This window comes from Chanos chanos, chromosome 8 (genome assembly GCF_902362185.1).
Source record: "Chanos chanos chromosome 8, fChaCha1.1, whole genome shotgun sequence".
Taxonomy (NCBI): domain Eukaryota; kingdom Metazoa; phylum Chordata; class Actinopteri; order Gonorynchiformes; family Chanidae; genus Chanos; species Chanos chanos.
In genome coordinates this window covers 40,259,834-40,275,273 of record NC_044502.1, presented here as the reverse complement: position 1 = coordinate 40,275,273, position 15,440 = coordinate 40,259,834, and the positions used below count along the sequence as shown (strand labels likewise).

At 38.8% G+C, this 15,440-nt stretch overlaps 4 protein-coding genes across 5 annotated transcripts in view; all 4 read right to left on the bottom strand.

Moving 5' to 3' along the window:
- Positions 1 to 305: 305 nt before the first annotated feature.
- Positions 306 to 5,031, bottom strand: oscp1b (organic solute carrier partner 1b). Of its 2 annotated transcripts, XM_030782483.1 has the most exons (11): positions 4,920 to 5,031; positions 4,212 to 4,241; positions 3,647 to 3,801; positions 2,897 to 3,064; positions 2,616 to 2,696; positions 2,328 to 2,431; positions 1,391 to 1,519; positions 1,149 to 1,218; positions 861 to 1,000; positions 705 to 768; positions 306 to 425 (listed from the first exon to the last, which is right to left on the bottom strand). In XM_030782483.1, exons 1-11 carry the CDS (start codon positions 5,029 to 5,031, stop codon positions 306 to 308), a joined length of 1,173 nt encoding a protein of 390 aa, XP_030638343.1. The 2 variants fall into 2 exon arrangements, with proteins under 2 accessions (XP_030638343.1, XP_030638344.1); XM_030782484.1 differs by lacking the exon at positions 4,212 to 4,241.
- A 640-nt stretch (positions 5,032 to 5,671) lies between these two features.
- LOC115819206 (cornifelin-like) lies at positions 5,672 to 6,600 on the bottom strand. The gene is made up of 3 exons (XM_030782765.1): positions 6,470 to 6,600; positions 6,108 to 6,244; positions 5,672 to 5,819 (listed from the first exon to the last, which is right to left on the bottom strand). The coding sequence occupies exons 1-3, from the start codon at positions 6,579 to 6,581 to the stop codon at positions 5,721 to 5,723; spliced, it is 348 nt and encodes a 115-aa protein (XP_030638625.1). The 5' UTR covers positions 6,582 to 6,600; the 3' UTR covers positions 5,672 to 5,720.
- A 1,207-nt stretch (positions 6,601 to 7,807) lies between these two features.
- mrps15 (mitochondrial ribosomal protein S15) lies at positions 7,808 to 11,343 on the bottom strand. The gene is made up of 8 exons (XM_030781878.1): positions 11,081 to 11,343; positions 10,173 to 10,235; positions 9,746 to 9,821; positions 9,511 to 9,559; positions 9,061 to 9,145; positions 8,883 to 8,941; positions 8,273 to 8,464; positions 7,808 to 8,078 (listed from the first exon to the last, which is right to left on the bottom strand). The coding sequence occupies exons 1-8, from the start codon at positions 11,241 to 11,243 to the stop codon at positions 7,956 to 7,958; spliced, it is 810 nt and encodes a 269-aa protein (XP_030637738.1). The 5' UTR covers positions 11,244 to 11,343; the 3' UTR covers positions 7,808 to 7,955.
- A 1,504-nt stretch (positions 11,344 to 12,847) lies between these two features.
- The window catches only part of csf3r (colony stimulating factor 3 receptor), a gene marked incomplete at its 3' end in the record, with an annotated part of 94,245 nt that continues 91,652 nt past the window's right edge, over positions 12,848 to 15,440 (bottom strand). The window contains exons 20-21 of the mRNA XM_030783199.1: positions 14,420 to 14,857; positions 12,848 to 12,865 (exon numbers count right to left, since the gene is read on the bottom strand). Of these exons, the coding sequence (XP_030639059.1) occupies positions 12,848 to 12,865; positions 14,420 to 14,857 (456 nt within the window). The remainder of the gene's footprint in view (positions 12,866 to 14,419; positions 14,858 to 15,440) is intronic.

Below are 15,440 nucleotides of genomic sequence, written 5' to 3'. Positions count from 1 at the left end.
ACAGCTATGGATATAGGAGGATGGTCCCGACCACGTGTAAAATAAAACTAAGTCCAAACTGTGGTACCTTCTCTTACAAAAGGTTCTGCTGTGAAGCACTGGCTCACAGAAAAGCTGTGTGGAGAATTTCCTTTGATAACTGTCACTTGGACGTCAATACTCAAGTTTACGGGCACATGTACGTGAGATTTCGGTTGAGCGAGAGGACAGGGCTGTTTGCTCGGTGAGCCGTGAATGCGCGCCGCAGTTCCTAGCCTGCTTCAACCATCAAACTCTCTGCAATCTACATGAACACAGACACTGCATCACAGGCCATCCATCATAGCCAAAAGGTCATCGCCTTTGCTGCTAGAGCTTGGAGCAGGTTCCCCAGCCTCTTGGAACTCTCCCATGATCTTTTGGAGCTCAGCACTGGCCTGTTTGTCCTGAAACACAAGACGGGGGAATAATGAGACGCCGATAAGTCTGATCTGATAACCCACGCGTACGCTCCTCTTAGGAGCTCAGCCTCATAGAGGCCGACCGGCTCGCCGTAATCCTTAGGTGGTCAAGACCAGTTATGTGAGTTAGGAGCCCTGGCCCGAATGTGCAGTGATTTGATTCTAACAGTTATTTCAGAAGTTTGTGAGTTGTTTGAAAAGCTCTGCTGAAGATGAGACAAAACTAACATTAATCTGACGCTTGTGGACAGACCCAAACCTTACCTTGGTTGCCTGGATATTGATCACCTCATAGGAGAACTCCTCTGGTCTTGAGATTAAAGCTTCTCTATAAGAGGATATATGAGAAAAAACACTATAAGTGTCCTGAAATAGTTCAAATTATGGCATAGAGTTTCCATGGTGTCCCATAAAACTCACTCTTCCTCCTCGTCCGTGGCGAAAAGGTTAACACGGAAACCAGAGTCTGTGTTGCTTGGCCTCTGGACCTCCAAACCTCCCATGAGCTTTGCAAGCAAGTTAAGCTCCTCTTTGGCAAGGGGATTTGGCGCCGTGTTTACCTTCACGGGTTTGAAGTTACAGAAAAAATTTGCCACAAAAATCCAATAATTAAGCTAATATCATTAATCAAAAGTCTTACATAGCATAGTTCAGCCCAACTTTTCCTCAAATGCAGAGATAAAAATAATTTTTTTTTTTTAAATTTACCTTGGTGTGCTGTGCAGAGTTCTTAGAGGTCCCTGACATGTGTGTCTCAACTGGCCGGCTCACGCTGTACCTGTTCCAAGAAATCAGAGTTCACACTCCACCGAAGGATCATTTCCATTTCCAAGTATGAGAAATGATTCAGTAACTAGGCATAACCTTAAGCCACAGGCGACTCAAGTGTCTAATCATTGAAGTATCTAGTCTTATGTCGGCACTGAATAGTAAATGAAAAAGGTGCTCACATGTTTGTGCCCAGTTTGATGACTCTCTCACCAAACATCTCAAAGGAACCCTCTCTGAGAGCACTGGTGTAGTTTCCTCCGTTACGAAACTGTGCTCTCTTCACTTCCTCACCAGTACAACTGAACATTCTGATGATCACACAAACAGCAAAACAACAATCAAAGTCAGCAAATACATCTTACAAGTTCAATCAAATTAGCAGTCATAAAATGAAGGCTAGGAAATTTGTGAAAACTCTGAAGTACTACTATACATGGGAATCAGTGATGGACATCCTGATGTGTAGCAGGCTTACAGTGCAACCTGACAACTTTACAGTGCATTTGTTCAAAGGCATACGGTAATTTTACTTCATGCATTGTTTAAGCTCCACGCTCAGCACAGTCCCTTAGCAAAATAAATGTTTTAGGATTTAAGCATGGCTGCACTAAATCCTTTCATAATCAGAGCCTGTCTAAAAGTAGGCTTCGCTAAATATAGAAAATGACTATATGTCCAACAGTTCCTGCTAATGCAATTAACTGCGAATGTGCCTGCCAAACTGTGCTGTAACAGAAGACTGCAGCCTGACATCAGACAGAAACATAAATTACAACAGGGACTTAAGCAGAGAGACAGTATGACACACACAAACACCCAGAACACACATAAAAACGAACAGGGTGCAATCAAATGCTCTATCAAGGTGACTGATGAAATATGACTGATCTTGAACTTAGGTTCACTCATTTTGGTAACTTGTAACTTAAGCATTAACATTATTAGCTTCATGGTTTGAAATGTAATCTGCGTAAATTAAAAAGAGAGAAAGAAAAAGGAAAATAACACTAAATGTGGAGAAATCATGTTAATTCTGATGTAACTGTTAGTCCTTTCTTAAGACATTAAAGGATAATGAGGGACTGAGCAGGAAGAACTAACTGAACACAACAGTACCTAATAAGTCCAGGGATTTGGGTCCCGCATGGAACAGGACCAGACGTGGGAAGGACAAATCGTCCGTTGGAATTCTGTACTTTATCTTTCAGAAAAATGGACACCTACAAGATCATTTAGAGAGATGAATGAAAATGCAGTCGAAGCACTTTAAATACATCATGTGATTCTGTTCAAATCACATATGACATCGTTTTAGTGATGCTTGAGAAAACTGGCATTTTAGTGCTTATCGTTAAAGCTCTTTACTGCCCATGGAATGTTCCAGAAAAGAGAGATTGGACTCACCCTTATGTGCATATCTTGAAAAAAGATGAGGAGTGTTTGTCTAATGAGTTGAAATTCACCCGCAGATAAGGGCGTGTATATCTAGGATTAATGAGAAAAATAAATTGTTAAAATTTCTCTGTACAATGCTTTATTTACCACATTTGGACTGTTCAAGTGTGAAGATCGACCATTCATAGGTAAGCAGAAGTTAATAGGATTGCATTGTTCTGTTAGACCTTGACAGATTGATCCGGATGTTGAACTGTAAAGTGAAGAGGGGGTAGGAAGAGTTCTCCTACCTCTATGAGTTGTCTGTAGGTTTCATCCACTTGGCTGAGAATGCTGGGGGTATCTCTTACAAAGTCCTTGATTGCATCCATGTGGTTAAAGGACACAAGGAGAATGTCCTTAGGTCGAGGGCACAGCAGGACTTGATACTTGAAAGCCATGGTCATCAGATCATACAGCTGTTTTGGCGAAACCAAAAAGCCCCAGTGTCACTGGTACCGTTTTTAATAAAACTTGTTGAGAAAGTCGATGAACGCACACATTACACACCAGAGGGAGCTATTCAGTACATCATTATGAATGACATGTGATCTCATGACTCGGGAGAGGAAATGTATGAATTATCCCTTATGAGCATAATTTTCAAATAATGTCATAAAAGAAAGTCATCCTCAGTGAAATTAGTGTTGAGCAAAGCCATAATCGAATTATTGCGGACACGCTGTGATTCAGTAGCATATTACCCTTAACTTATTGCATCCACCTACACCATCATAAAACTTTACTGTACTTCTTCTGTGAAGCAAACACAGCAGGGGGTGTGATGAGAGGATGACCAGTCACAATTGTATTGGTAGAATAAGGCTCAGCTGTAACGGTGTCGTTATTGGCATGTCTGTATTGGTCAGTTACTACAATGTGCCTCGATTCCGTTTGAAAAGACACGGCGGAATTGAAAAGATGCTATAAAATCTGATTTGTCATTCTGAATAAGGACATGAAAGCCTGACAGAAGGAGACCACACTTCTCTGTGAATTACCTTGTCCATACTAGCTTGGTTGAGTCTCATGATTGAGGCATGAGCAAGGCGATCAAATACAGTCCTCAAGGCCTTCTTGGAGTACAGTTCTTGTGGCTTGAACAACTCCTCCAGAAACTTCTTATTGAACATGGTGGTGATGATATCATTCATAACTGCCACAAAACAAGAACAAAGCCAGAAGAGCCATATAGGTGACTTGCTTCCATGACTCAATATAACAGGCAAGCACTCAAGCGAGCTGAACTGAGCATTCTAGAGCCTAGAGTAATGCAAATAAAGATTGGTCATCTTAGCATCTTCTATGGGTTACCATTTAATAGCCTTTTGTTGTATGACCGCATTGGCACATCATGATATCATACATAAAAGCATAGTCTATGATTCATAAGACCATCCCCACCACTTTTTTCACCTCTGCAAGCAAAATGTAAGAAAACAGAACGCAGAAACCCACAGTCCATCCTTAAACGCAGTGTAGTTCATTTATGCTGAGTTGATTCTTGCAGGAATGCACTCTATTCAGCTCTATAGCCATCAGCAAAGTAAACAGGATAGACAATACCTCTTTTTCTGTCCTCCTCTAGCCAATCAGCTACAATGTAAAGATTGCAAGATAACCATGAGTTATTAACAAACGAGCACCAAAAATATGCAGGAAAAAAAGGCAAAAAACTATGGGTGTTTTCACTAATCATAAGATGCAAGACAAATGCACGTCTCTACCAGGTGTAGTTAAAAAAAAAAAAAGGCTCGCGTTAGTGTCTTGTTGTTTTTCTACCTTCCTCTCATCTCACAACAACGTAGTGCAACCATCACAACTTAACAGTTGCTGTCGGTTTGATTTCCCGGTCTTGCTCAATTGACTTGCTCTGAAGTCGTAGGGAATTCTGCTGAAGTCATGCACGCGTTCTTTGCATTTACAATACACATGTGGGTGTATCGCTAGTTATGTTACAACTGATTTAATCAGTCCATTCATTTCAAAGTTACGCTCGTGTAAATCGTGTCCATTGCGGGTGGTAAGTGACTGTATTTTATAATCTCTAAACAAGCTATAAACTTTATCACACTTGGGATACTAAACTCGTGCTTCGTAAGCACAGGTGAAAACAGCAACACTAACTCAACGTTACCCATATTAACTGGTTAATAATATACAGCAAGACCAACTAAAACAAAAATGCCATTCATTAGCTTGCTAGTTACCTTGCTAGCAGTGACTGGCAAGAAAGCATTCAACGTTAGCTTACTAGCTATGTTGGCTAACTACCTTTCTTAGCCTTGTCGGCTGGGATATTCTGAGCTCGTAGGCGTTGATCCAGGATGTACAGCATTTCTCCACCAAGATTTATGAAAAGCAGAGGTAACGTTCTCGACGACATCTTCACTGCTGCTCAGCGAAAGCAACAAGTGGTAAATACTTAGTTATCCCACTCTCTTTGTTCTTTCGGCTTCAACACAAGTTGTCTCTGCCTTCAACTAGCGATGCTAACCGTAAATCCCAAGCAGGTTCGCTTGAGGATTTGACAGAAAAAAGCGTCTCCAAGCCCTAACTTGGTTGCCAGGTCACGACGAACAACAACCAATCACAGATAGCTTTACTGAATTCACTGCTTAAACATGAACCAGTGTTTCCACAGGGTCTATCTCAACAAAAAAAAGTGAGACAAAAAGGGGGAGGGGAAAGGGGAAGGGAAAAGAGGGGGGGGGGGGGGGGGGGTGGTGCGTGTGTCACATTTTCACAAATAAACAGAAAATCATACTTTATTATGTCATTATTATTAAGGAACCTTTAATGCAAATATGTCGTGATAATCAGGTACCAGGTATGGTTAATACACATATTCAAACAAAACAGAGATACACTGTGATAACTGTGAAATTCTTGCTACAGTGAAATGTAAAAAGAATTCAATATATTTCTTTCTTTTTTTTTTTTTTTTATTTGTTATTATTTTTCATCCTGTCCCCCCCACATACACATGTCAAAGGGCAACGTCATTATATTTGTATATACTTCAGTACAGTTGTATATGTACTGTAACAAAAATAGGGCTCAATTATGGCATGATTAAACTTCTCCATTCCTAATTCGCATTTCTCTGGTCATTCTGCATGTCTCAAACACACCACAGCAGAAGGTCATTACTGCATCATTGCAAACTGTTCCCTGAAAAAGAAAGAAGTTTGTTTTTTTTTCAGTTTAATGTAGCAGGGAGAAAAGAAAAGTGACAAACCAGACATACAACTGAAAATAACAGCCGTTGCTGTAAAGGTGATTGAGAAATCATTCATTTCTCTTTCTGGATGCAACAGCTATAAAACAACTTCCCAAAAAATGGAGAATAAAAGGTAGAATTGTTTGACAAAGGTATTTTAATGTAATAAATGACATTGATCTGCATGGTGGTACATGTCTGAATATAATAAATATGCTAATGCTATAGCAGAAATGTACCTGAATGCCATAAGTAAGTCTCATGTGTGTCCTCATTGAAGACATGCCTCCTGGAACACAGGCCAGGCATGGGTTCTCTCCATACTTATTGGCCGCGTAGCAAGCCAGTCCTATGGGACAGAGACAGCCAAGGGCACCTGGGATGCAAATAAACAGTTTATGGTTAAATCCCAAATAAAGTTTCTAAATAAAATTCAGAACTATGGATACAACAGCAGGTGCAAACAAACATCAGTTTATTTTGAACTTGTTTATCATATAACCATTAACCCTCTCTTTCTTTCAGAAACAGAGCGAGAGAGAACGAGAGATATCTATATTCACATATCTAATAATGAACTGATACATTACTACACACTCACAGACTAAGAGATCACTGCAGCAGGAGCACAGGGGAGTACTCCATTCGCCTGTCTGCACATTTGTGCCGTAAGACCCTGCCCCTGGTTGGTGAGTAATCACTGGGTTTGACATGGCAGTCAGACAAAACTGGTTCCTGGTATCTGAGAACACAATGCCACAGAGAGGTGCCTGTGACCAACTTTTGATGCAAGCGACCAACTTTTTCTCACTTTATCAATTTTATAGCAACAACAGAACAACAGAAAGAGAACAATTTGTTAGACCTTTGGTTTACAACTTTCAGATATGCGAAGACTACGGATACATAGCTCATGAAAAATGATACACACGAAGCCATACTATATCCAAAATTAAGTGGAGTTCAGCCAATTATGTAAATATACTTTAACTAAAGATAGATGTTTTGAAATAACAATTAAAATCTCATCTTCAGAACCATTTTTTTCAAACCTATTAGTGGTCAGTTTTTAACCTTAGCCCATTATAGTTCAGTGGACGGAAAAAAGAAAAAAAAACAAGACTAAGACAAAGCGTGATGGTAAGCTCTCAGACGAAGATGCCTCACATTCAATGCCTATAAGCGTTTCAACAGCATAAAATATTCATAAGTTTTAACTACTATCAAATTACCAATGAGATTACACTAAATTAACATTCAGTAAAGTATGAAAAAATATACTGAAAATACAAAGAAACATTGTGAAGCAATGTCATGAAGTGTGAGAAAGGAAATGTTGACTCTCTTACCGTGTGTGCCGCTCTGATCTGAATCAGTATGTTCAAAAGGAAGTTATGACACACATCAAATTGTGCGCACTGTGGCTTACACGCTGCAATGTTTCCGATGCATTCAAAAAGTTTCAGCACTTACGACCACAAACGCTGGTTTGATGCAGGGTTAGAATGCATGGTTAATATGAACATATTCGGCAATAAAACTTTACCATCGCATCATGAGATACTGAAATATTGGTACTTTGACCTCTTATATCCGACTGTCACATGTTTCCTGTAAAATAAGACAAGTAGATGTTCAGTTCAGAGAAAAAAAAAGTTAAAGCTGATTCACCCATCTGTGCTGACCACAACCACAGAGCTTTCAAACTGCCTTCATCTCATATCTTCCATAGAACCAGATCTTGGAGAAGACTCTTATCTAATATGATCAATATGATAACTTGAGACTACAACCAATGATAATGAAAGAAGGAAAAAAATTGGTATCTAACATTTCAAACAAAAAATATGATGGAAGCAAAACCCAACACAGATCTAAGTTTTTATAATAATACACTTTATTAATTCAAATTGTGAACTAGGGATGTGTAAGATCGACCACTGAATGTTCCCCTTAAGTAGAACAACAAAAAAAAACATAAAACAAACAAAAAAAAAAGCCATTTATTTGTGATTCTTAATAAACGGAACTTGGTGTACATCCCAATAAATATATGTTGGCCAGTTATTGATATAAGATGGACATCATTAGACTGCAGTCTCTTGGGTTTCTGGTGGAGGAGCCCCGGATGGCTCAATCTTTGCTTGGGAGGCAGCCTGTTTCACTTTATTTCTCCTCTCTGCCCTCTTCCTCTGGGCCTCTTTGAAGATCTAAGACATAGTAGAGGGCAACATGAACTTAACCATAAAGAAATGACACAAATGACGTAAAAGCTTAGTTCTACCACAGCGAAATTATAAGTGTTGCGCAACAATGGAAGGTGATGCTTGACGTTCACACTTGACCTCTTGACATTTTTTCAGACTGGAAAAATGATGAAGTGTCTTAAAATCTGCTGTGTTACCTTGATACATAGGGCCTTCTTAGCCAGCCAGCGCTTGGTGACGCGTCTGTAGTAGTCAGGTGGGAAGGTGTAGGCGATTCCCAGCTCCTGACAGACTTTCTCAAAAGCGTCGTAGCGGGTCCTCCTCAAAAACTTAAGCTTTTTCTTCCTACGGTCGATGCTCATCAGCATCCTCCTCTTGTTGGCCTTATCCTGACACAAAACACAGCGCCGTGTGTTAAACCTCAAATCGTTTAAATGTTTTTTCGGCAGACTTGTCTGTAAGCGCACAACATTTACAGGCTGTACCATCATTCAGACAAGGAAGTTGAGAAATACCTAAAAGGGTATATACTACTACAATGCCAACTCTAATCATAAAGTCTCTTGTTAAAAATCCTCATGTTCTTGGCATAAAACTGAAGAGCAAATCACAATATTAAAGTAATTATATTTAATCTTAAGTATATTTTACTTATATTGAGGTCAGTACACACACAGGATATCCTGTTCACAAACTTCATACCAAAAGTGTGACAATAAGTGGGAGGGATTGATAGTGGTAGAGTCACATCAGACGCAGACAGACAACCTAGCACTGAATAACTTTATTCTTTCCTATGATGCATACCTTGGGATGTTTCTGCAAGTGTTCCTGATAGTTGCGGATCCTTGCAGTCAAAACAGCCACTGAAATACAGTTGAAAATGGTTGGGTTGTTATACTAAGCATCAAGAGTCAGCATGCTGAGATTCCCTATTTGGTTAAAGCAGAAGTTTTATTTCTCAAGATCTGTAAGAGGAACCTACCCTTCACCTCTGTTGAAGTACGATCGTTCTTATCCCTCTGCACTTTGGAAATCAGTTGTTCTTCTTTTAACCGCAGTTTTTCGCCCTGGTGATGGACATGGTGATGGTTTGAGAATGAAAACATTGCGTGTCCAGTTAAAGCTCTCCAAAAGTAAACACAGATGTCAATTCCAGATCTAGCCTTTAAATATTCCCTTTTAAACCTATCAGACAGATTTGACAACATCTGAGAATTCACTGAAACCACAAAGTAAAATACTCCATATTGTCCTTTTCTTGGCTAAAGGCTGAGCCTGTCATAGTACTTCAGTCTATACAGACATTTGTAATCTTTTGGAAAGGACAGAGGGAACTAAATAACAGAAGATGTGAGGCAAAGACAAAGTGAAACAGAGCTGTGAAAGTAGTGTGAGAAAAAAATGGAACAAAAAAAAATGAATAAGGACGTACGTGGCTTGCCAGTTCCAGTGAAATCAGCTTCTTCACAACATCACTAGTTCTATAAACATATTTGAAATTTGGTTCAGGCAAGAGGCACAGCCGTCCATCATTTTAAGAAATGCTTAAATCATATGATAAAACATTGTCCAGAGGCAAAACTAAAGAGCACAAATAGCAGGTACCAGTTATAAAAAACAGCTAATGCCTATAAAAAAAATTAGAAAAATCTGAAAGGTAAACATACGTTTGAGCGAGTGGAACAGCAGCATATTCAAGTTTAAGCATTGATGGGGGCAGGTCTTGAAGTTGACTTGGAAATTCTAATGACAGACACAGGACAATACAGAACATAAGGTATGACAAAAATTACACACAGCAGCCTAGAATGTCTACAATTAAGAGTGTACACTTTGATAATCAAATGTATGGAATATCAGTGCATGCCTCAGTATATCTCTCCTCACAAACAATAATGCAAAGGACTCTCAATCGGGCACCTGTGCATTTACTTATTGGGGGGGGCTTAGTGCAGTTGAGTAGCTTGGCTTTGTTTTGTAGTGTGCCAGTTGAAGCACATCTGCTAGGTTTACAAAATTAAAAGGGTCAGTGCTGCTCTCTTGTATCAAAGAGCATATTATGAGTTTCAAAAAGTTTATTTCTTTTTCACTTACCTTGCTTTTTTCTTGCAGCACGGGCATAAAATCTGACTGGTTGGCTTGTGAAGTTTCCATCAGCTATTTAGAATATTGTCAAAAACATAACAAAACACGATGTTCATGAGCACTATATTAAATTATTGTTGAAAAGAAGATGAAAAAGGACAGTCTGAAAGTTATGTGTTTCACTGGTGAACACACACAATGGATTTATTTTACGTTGTGTAAACAAAAGTAACGGGATACATTTCGCATTTTGCAAGTTGTGGATAATGATTTATGTTTCTAACTAATTCAGTGGAATCTGACTAAGAAGTATATCATTTTTAAAGGGGTTAGTGGAAATGATTTGGTTGTCCACATCCTTTCTACACATCCACGTAGATCTCACGCCTCCACCATGACGCCCAGGTCATATGACAGTCACATTTCAGATTGCAGCAGCTCAAATGGTCTATCGTAACGCTCTGCTTTAGGAATACACGATCTCAGGGCAGAGCTATTCAAGTGCTATAGAGAATCGGAACTATTATTTCCCCCCAATGTCAATATGTTAAGTCCCATAGCGCCCCCACAAGCTTATACAGTGAACTGCTTAGCACGACAAGCAATGTGATGTCACTTGCAGGCGCAAGAGGGCGATACTTCTAAATACTATTATACGAAGTAGTAATTTGTAATAAAGGTATTGAAATTCTAAGACGTGCATTCCTATTCCCATGGTTCACTTCCATACTTCAGAACACTTCATGTTATGCGAGACTGAAGGTCTAATAGAAACAGCCTATCAAACAGCACGACCAACTTCGGTTATGCCATCAAGTACAGCTATCTCAATGTCAATCGCCTGACTGAAACAATCTCTGGCTGTCACAAACAGTTTCATGGGGTATGTTTAATTCTGACAGTAAGCCAAAACTTACTATGAGTAGTAACTGGAGTCCAGTTAATTAAAGGTCGTGCAGTCGACACTGAGTAGCGAGCATATTTTGGTCCAAATGCCAAGCAGTTTGTCCTTACCGCTAGCGTTTCACTACATTCTCGCAAAAGAAATGAGACGGGCTTTATAGCCTTGCTTAAAGCCATCTTCGCCACCACCGAGACAGCTAAATATGTTAATATATTAACATACGTTCATAATCCAATCTCGAACAGTGTTCAAATAACCCACACGCATCCCTAGTTATAGAACGGTGCCCGCCATCTTATGCAGACGTAACTAGACTGCGATGGAGAAGCGGTTCAAGGAAAAGTAATCAATGTAAGATTGCATCGATGGATTTTCTTTCCAGCCAGAGTTTGACCTTCTCAAAGATGCGAGTATGGAAACCCGTCTCCGCCACTTAAAAGAAAAAAAAAAGATCACAACTCGTTATTTTGAGATATCATCTCGTTATTTACACAACGTATCTCATTATTTAGAGATTACATGTCGTTATTCAGAGATGGTATCTTATTATTTTGAGATAACATGTCATTATATACAGATAATATCTATTTTGAGTTAGTACTTGGAGATCGTATCTCATCATTTAGAGATAGTATCTCCTTATTCTGAGATATCTCATTATTTTTTTGACATAGTACGTCGTTATTTAGAGGTACTATCTTGAAATATTGAGATACTGTCTCATTATTTGGAGGCTACACACAACAGAGGTAGCGTAAACGCCGGGCCCATACTGTTTCTATAGAGCTTCCCATGTATGATTCCGTTGAAACCGAATGACTTGCTGAGTAGCCTACATCAGCATATAGAATGAACCAGTGCCTTAACGCCCGTGTATAGCATGTACAGAATAATGTCTCTGTTTGTACAGTAGTGCCCTAATTATCCCTGTATTCTTTTGATATTGGACACGCTAAGGGAAAGGGATTAACGATAGTCTATATGTTAAGTTATGATGATAATGATTATGGTGACATTATTGTTGACCGAATTTAACCGACTATAATTAACTGAGGCAGCTGAAGTAGTCAGAACTCTAGTCAGTCTGTGCACCGTGTTATCACAGACAACAGAAAGCCTGACAGAAAGATATTATGTATGTCATCCAAAAGCCCTAGAATTTGACGATTTGTGAATTCACATCTAAAATAGCTTTCAATGACTGAATTCATTATTGTTTTAGGCTAATTGTTCACTAGTGTCCTCTGCTGTTGATGACTGACCGCCAGAGATCAGAAACATCTCAGTTTCGAATTAGTCTGCTATTTCGAAATAATGAGATAATATCTCGAAATAATGAGATACTATCTCGAAGTAATGAGATACTATCTCTAAATAATGATACACTATCTCAGTATTTCGAGACAGTATTTCTAAATAAAGACATGTTATCTCTAAATAATCCCTAGTGGAAATTCCAGTTCAAATTCAGTAGAAAATCCCAGTAGAACACCAGCAGAAAACCATTTAAAAACTAATAGCAATTTTAACTGGTTCCTATTGGTTTTTATAGGGGAATTGAAACACATTCAACTGGTTTCATAACTTGTTTCTACTGGAATGCCCAGTAGACATCCAATAGAACACCAGTAGAAAACCATTTAAAAACCAGTAGTTTCTACTGGAATGTATTGGTCTAGCTCCAGTTGAGAAAAAAACTGATAGAAGCTGATGGTCTCAATGGTCTGTATTGGTTGAACTGGTCTCAAATGGTCTGTATTGGTTGAACTGGTCTGAGATGGTCTGTATTGGTTACTATCTGTAAATAACGAGATGATATCTCTAAATAACGAGTTGTAATCTGTGTATTTTTTCTTTTAAGAGGTGGAAATGGGCTTCCCTAACATATTAGGGCCACACTGAGGGAAAATAAAGTCGTAATCTAACGAGAATAAAGTCGTTATGAAACGGGCAAGTACACTACATACTCCGTCGTGAAAAGCAAGTAGCCTATGTATTTGATGGTCACTAAATTTTAGGCCCACAATGTATTTATTCATTATCTTTACTCAGTTTATCAATTGTTTGTCAGAAAAATATGGTGTTGAAGCTACATATAATTATCTATAAACGTAAGAGTGTGTCAAAGAAAGAGAGACAGAAAGACATATGGAATAAATTCCTCAGTAATGTCTGGTTTGTTGTTATACTTACTATGTACTCTTATTTAACGTTTTCCGCAGTTTAGGTAACCAAAAACCCTTTCCTTCGCTTCCCATGCTGATTTACATAGCAGTTATGAGGTTTTTTTTTCGCTGTGCCGTTACACATCAGATATGTTAAATCTGTTGCAGATTTTCTTTTATTTTACTTTCATTTGAACTGCTGCCTTTCATCTTGTAAAACTGTGGATGAGTCGTTTGATTCGACTGCTTTATGTAATGAAGTGTTGGTTCTATTTGAACAAGCAAACAAGTCAGAAGACTAACATTTATGATAATTAATCCACAGGGAACAGAATGTGCGGACTCTCTATCAATCAGTCTGCTTTTCAGTACAAAGCATTAGTTATCATATCAAGTATTTTCCTAAGCATTTCAGTGCGACAAACACATTTTACTAATTGTAATGTGTGTATTTATTTCACATAATTTCGCACATAGGTACAAATTGTGAATTGGAACTGAAAAAGCAAAACAGCAAAATACAAAACACACACACACAAGTCCACATATACTACTGATAAAATAATAACGGATGAGACATACATCCAAATAAGAACAGCATACACATATGAGGAAATGAAATGTCTAACATTCACCACATCAACATGAGGACAACAATGTACATACACTATTATGATAATGCTCTATGGTAATAATCATCACTAATCATAAACAACGAAATACTGAGAGAGAGAGAGAGAGAATGCGGTAAAACCAGCCTTTGCTCTATTATTTTTTATTTATTCTTTTTTGTTTGTTTTGGAAATTGTCACTACCTCTTTGTTTACCCACTTAAGGTCATTTCATTTATTTGTTGTTAGGCTCTTTTAGCCTACTCTGCAAGAAATTAAAACAAAAGCAAAATAACCAAAAAAAACAAAACACACGCACTCACACAAAACAACTGATAGTTTACAAATGGTGTTGCCATACTTTTTTTGAAGTTTAATGCATCATATAATACAGTACAAACAAGAAAAAAAAAAGAAGTATCCTTTTAATAACATAACTATTGCTTTTTTTTCTGCCGTAGATGTGAGGACATCATTCTCTTTTGGCTGATACATCTCAGACACAGACTGTTGAATAGTAGGTCACTCTGGCCTCACAGGGCCAAGACGTTAATTGTCTTGATGAGAGTACTTGACATCTAAGGCACTCAGTAAGGGAAAATCCTCCCAGTGCATACCGTTCACACCCTCTCCTAAGCTACCTGCTTCAAACTTGCCAAACTGATCATTTTCAGTCGTCGCTCTAACAGACACGTTCTCGTACGGAGGAGGGCTGGAAGGTTCCTCTGCCTCCAAGAGAGGCTGAGTAGACTCAGAACGCAGATAGACTGGTGAGGAAGAGGAAGGCTGGCTCCGATAAGAGCCAGAAAACACCACGGTGGCGTAGGGGACAGAATCGTTATAAGAGATGGAGGGGCGGGGTGAGGTCTCTTCACGGTCACTACCATCTTTCCCGTCACTCTGCCAGAGCCTTTCATCTTTCATCTTCCCGTCATCATTAGACAGGTCCAGCACACTCAAATGAGACAGAGAAACCAGCATAGGCTCCTTGATATCTTTAAAGGAAGGGAGATCCTTCAGAGAGAAAAAAAAAATGGCATTAGGCCTATCACACAAGCGAATAATCAATACGGTTTGCGATCAGTGACCTTGAGCATTGCATCAACACCCTGAAAATGTTTTTACTATTACTTTTCACTTTTAGAATTAATTACACACTGTTTAAAACAAGGTTCATCTGGACCTATACATCTGTTCAAGCTTCTACAAAGGCAACAACAGCAAAGATTCTCATAAGTGTGCCTACATGAGGAAAAAAACATTCATAGTTAGTTACACAGATATATAGATGAAATGAAAGAGTAGGACTAAATTATCCAAATCTGAAAATTTGTGTCGTTGTCATAGAGCTGCCCCCACCTGCTGCTGAACTTATGCTTTAGTTTTAAGTGAAACAGGTTGATGAACTATAGCACCACTTAAAGACCAGTCAGAGGTACTACACTATGTGTATCGTTAGCACGCAACGCTTAAGATTATTGTTAAGTCTCTTGAGATTTATGAAGGGAAAAGGGCCAAAAAAAATTGTTTTCTGAAAAGGGTTCAGTGAAAAGTGAGAGGACAAGATATTGAAGAAAAAGAGGGAAAAAAATTGGAC